The sequence below is a fragment of the Microcaecilia unicolor genome, chromosome 14 (genome assembly GCF_901765095.1).
Source record: "Microcaecilia unicolor chromosome 14, aMicUni1.1, whole genome shotgun sequence".
In the NCBI taxonomy this organism is placed as follows: Eukaryota; Metazoa; Chordata; class Amphibia; order Gymnophiona; family Siphonopidae; genus Microcaecilia; species Microcaecilia unicolor.
Genome location: NC_044044.1, coordinates 28,099,278 through 28,104,019, shown reverse-complemented (window position 1 = coordinate 28,104,019; position 4,742 = coordinate 28,099,278). Strand labels below are relative to the sequence as shown.

Below are 4,742 nucleotides of genomic sequence, written 5' to 3'. Positions count from 1 at the left end.
CAGGTAGGCCTTTAGCCTGGATTTGAAGGCGGCCAGGGATGGAGCTTGACGTAATGGCTCAGGAAGCTTATTCCAGGCATAAGGTGCGGCGAGCTAAAAGGAACTGAGTCTGGAGTTAGCGATGGAGGAGGAGGGTGTAATTAGGAGAGATTTGCCTAGCGAAAGGAGTTCCTGGGAGGGTGGAGAGGTAGTGAGGGGCAGCAGAGTGAATGCACTTGTAGGTTAATAAGAGGAGCTTGAACTGTATAAAAAAAAAACCCAACTGTACTTCACTGTACACCACTACAATAACCCTCAAACCTTCAGGTGTCACCTATTTGTAAATACAGCAGATTTTTGATGGACTCACACTTCCCACCACAAGTGTTTCAGTTACAGTGGGATATGACCCTGGGTCCCCTTCCCTACCAGCTTGCTGCTCTAATAGAAATGGCCAATCATATCTGCAGCTGTCATAGAACCTGGTATGTACTGTCACTGTGACATCTTTGGGGGGTAGAAGGTGATCTGTGACTACTGGAGGATTAAGGGGGTAATTACATAGGTGGTCTTTTACTTAGGCATGCTGGTGTTTTTAGCACGCATTAAAAATAGGTGTGCGTTAAATGCTAAAGATGCCAATGTATTCCTGTGGGCGTCTTTAGCATTTATCACGCCTAAGTAAAAGACCCCCTTAATCTCCCCGGTGGTCATCTGGTCTTTTAGGCCACCTTTTTGTAAGTTAATCACGCTTGAAACAAATCTAGACAAAAAAACCAACTCAATTTTTGCCCCAGACATTTTGGTTTTGTTTCATTAGAGCAGAAAAATGTCTAACTTTTGGAAACACCCAAGTCCTACCCAAAACACGCTCCCAACGTGCCCCCTTGAAACTTGGGTGAACTGTGGAGAAAAACATCTCAAATCGGAGTTTTGAAAATTGTAACTTTAGATTTTTGGTGAAAACAAAAATTCCTTCTTCTGTTTTTATGTTGTTTTTCAGACATTTTTCTCTTTTGAAAATGAGCACCTTAATCTGCTGGTTTGGTTCAAAGGATCAAATCCTGTTTCTTAGGATAAGCAAGATATATATAAAAAAGGAAACTTCAGAAATTGACAGGAAGTGAGGTCACATTGCAGGAGAGAAAGGGAGTAACAGGGATCCAGTATGGATAGGGACAAACATCTGATGGTCCAGTTTGAATGAACTTCACTCACATCTAAGCTAAGCCATTAAAGACATATCTCCACATCAGTTACTAAACTTGGATCACCAAACAATTTACATACTGTGCTTGAGCTGCCTACATAAACCCAGAAATTCAATGCTGAAGCTTGGGCATAGTTCGATATTGAATTTCTGGGTTTAATGTTGATGGCAGACAGCATAACGCTGATCATCACCAGCTGAATATTGGCACCTCAGTTTCCAACAAAATCTCTCGTATAAAAAAATGGCTTCATCTTTATTGCAATTTAAGAAGCCAGGAGGGGCTCCTGGCTGTTTAAATCAATTGTATGGGGATATCCACAGGTATTCAGGGGCATTTAACACGTACAGAATAGATTAAACAGCATAAAACAATCAATGAAAGAAGACGGTTTCCACAATGGAGTCTTTATCTAAATGGACAAGGCATCAGTTGATATTTACACACAGCCTACCACCCAGCTTCTTCATGGCTTTCTTCACCTCCTCATTTCTGAGAGTATAAATGAAGGGGTTTAACAAAGGAGTCACGATGGCGAAAAAAACAGAGACCAGTTTGTCAACTGCAAAAGTCACCGGTGGTCTCATGTATGTAAAGACAAGGGGGCCAAAAAACAAAGTGACCACCATGAGATGGGAGGCACAAGTAGAGAAAGCTTTCTTCTTTCCCTCACTGGAACGAATTTTTAAGATAGTGGAGATGATGTGAGCATAAGAAATAACCAACACCGAACAAGAAAAAAGGGATATGGTTCCGCTGTTGATCATGTCTGCAGTTTCACTGATGAAGGTTCTAGAGCAAGCCAACAAAGATAAGGGGTGGGTGTCACAAAAGAAATGATTTATCTCATTAGGACCACAAAAGGGCAGCTGAATTACTGGAAATACCTGACCGAACCCATGCATGAAACCACCTACCAAAGTACAACCTATCAGCAGGAGACAGACTCGTTTGTTCATTATTGTGGTATAACGTAAAGGATTGCAGATGGCAACATAGCGGTCATACGCCATCAGGGTCAGGTGAAGGATTTCTGTACCCCCAAAGAAATGCAGGAAAAAAACTTGAGCAATGCAGCCATTGTACGAGATGATTTTGCTCTGTAAGAGAAAGTTTACCAGGAATTTGGGGACAGTGACTGTGGAAAGGCTCAAATCTAAGAAAGATAAGTGGCTGAGGAAGAAGTACATGGGAGAGTGCAGCTGAGAGTCCACATATATGGTTACCATAATGAGGAGATTCCCAGCTACAGTGAGCAGGTACATTAGTAGAAACAGTACAAAGAACATTATCTGTAAGCCTGGATGGCTTGAAAGTCCTAGGAAGATGAATTGTGTAACTCTGGTTTCATTGCTGGCTTCCATTCCTTCCACGTCATCAACTGTCGGAAACAGAAACAGAAGAGAAAGAATACATAAAATGAGACAGATATTTATATTCGTTAGAAAAACTTCCTGAGATTGTGTATTATGCACTTTCTCTCGTCGTTTTCAAATCCAAGAGAACAATACTTTTTCAGGTTACTTTTTCATCTTGACCACCTCTATATAATAGATTATCTGCGAATATCTTGGCGGAATGCCCTATATATATATAAGTTTCTCTTGACTAGATTGTAAGCTCTGTCAAGTGTCTCTTATATGTCTGTACACTGCTGTATATACCTGGCAGGGTTTTGAATTTTGAAACAAGAGTAGTCTAACGGTTAATATAGTAGACTGAGAACCTGGTGAACAGGGTAGACTTTTGTGAAACTTTTTTTGTAATCTCACAAAACATCATTTCTTCTAAAGGGAATGAAATATGTTTAAAATCAGTCTGGGTCTAAAAGAAAATTATTATTATTATTATTAACATTTGTATAGCGCTACCAGACGCACGCAGCGCTGAACACCTGAAAATTATTATTATTATTATTTGTATAGCGCTACCAGACACACGCAGCGCTGAACACCTGACACAGAGAGACAGTCCCTGCTCGATAGAGCTTACAATCTAAAAAAAATAATAGAATTTGTGATCTATCATACTCGCTAACGTAACATGGACACCCACATTATGGTCAGACCACCATAAAGCAAATGTCACTCTTTACTGGCGAAAAACACAACTAAACACAAACACCAAACATAAACGAACAACCTACACCACGAGAGGAAAAATAGACCCCACAACATTCTGGCAACAGATCTACCAGAACGAATGGACTACAAACGCAGACTCCACCCAATTCCTCCAAGAATGGGACGACATAAGCACAAGAACATTAGACAAAATTGCCCCAGTCCAAACAAGAACATCACACAGGAAAAATGCAAATCCATGGTTCACCGAAGAGCTGAAAAAACTAAAAACACAAGTCAGGAGACTAGAACGAGCTTGGAACAAAAAAAGAGACGAACAAACACGAAACGACTGGAAACTACTCCGAAGAAAATACAAATATACCATAAAACAAACAAAAAGACTACACTACAAAACACTAATAGGACCAAACTACAAAGACACACATAAACTCTTCAACCTCGTGAACAAACTGTTAGACACCACACCAGTTACAACCAACGACAAAGATACACCAAGTGTTGACAACCTTGCGACATACTTCAAGGAGAAAATTATACTACTACGACACAAAATACCCGCCAGCCCTACAGAATACACCACTCTTCTAGACTGTCTAGATCCAGAAGAAGGAACACACCCAGCAGACAGAACCTGGACCGAATTTGAACCACTGTCAGAAGACCTCATCTCGATAACTCTCAAAAGATATGCCAAATCCAACTGCAAACTAGACATATGCCCAAATAGCCTCATGAAATCTGCTCCTCAACAATTCATACTAGACCTAACAAACCATATAAATCACATGCTACAAAATGGACTCTTCCCAAAGGAAAAAGGAAAAATCTTACTCACCCCAATTCCTAAAGATACAAAGAAAAACACAAGCGAAATAACCAACTACAGGCCAATAGCATCCATACCACTAATAACCAAGATAACTGAAGGTATGGTAACTAAACAGCTCACAAACTATCTAGACAAACATTCAATACTCCATGATGCCCAATCAGGATTCCGTTCGAATCACAGCACAGAAACAGTATTAGTCACTCTCATGACCAAATTCAAACAAATAATTGCAACTGGTAACAATATACTCCTCTTACAATTCGACATGTCAAGCGCCTTCGACATGGTTGATCATGGAATCCTACTACACATACTTGAATACTTTGGCATAGGAGGAAATGTCCTGAACTGGTTCAAGGGGTTCTTAACCATGCGCTCGTATCAAGTCACATCAAATTCAACCACGTCCAAAGCATGGACACCTGAATGTGGAGTCCCACAAGGATCGCCTCTATCACCAACTATATTCAACCTAATGATGATCCCTTTAGCCAAACTACTATCAAACCACAACCTCAACCCATACATATACGCCGACGATGTGACAATATACATCCCATTCAAACAAGATACCAAAGAAATCTCCAACGAAATCAATCAAAGTCTACACATCATGAACACATGGGCAGATGC

The 4,742-nt window shown here is 40.4% G+C and overlaps 1 protein-coding gene across 1 annotated transcript; it reads right to left on the bottom strand.

The window, feature by feature from the left end:
- Nucleotides 1-1,618: 1,618 nt before the first annotated feature.
- LOC115457847 (olfactory receptor 1509-like) lies at nt 1,619-2,566 on the bottom strand. Its single transcript, XM_030187499.1, has one exon. It carries the CDS (start codon nt 2,552-2,554, stop codon nt 1,619-1,621), a length of 936 nt encoding a protein of 311 aa, XP_030043359.1. The 5' UTR covers nt 2,555-2,566.
- Nucleotides 2,567-4,742: the final 2,176 nt, after the last annotated feature.

Bases quoted from the DNA above. Each gene is read 5' to 3' on its own strand.
- LOC115457847 (XM_030187499.1), bottom strand. From the start codon at position 2,554: ATGGAAGCCAGCAATGAAACCAGAGTTACACAATTCATCTTCCTAGGA.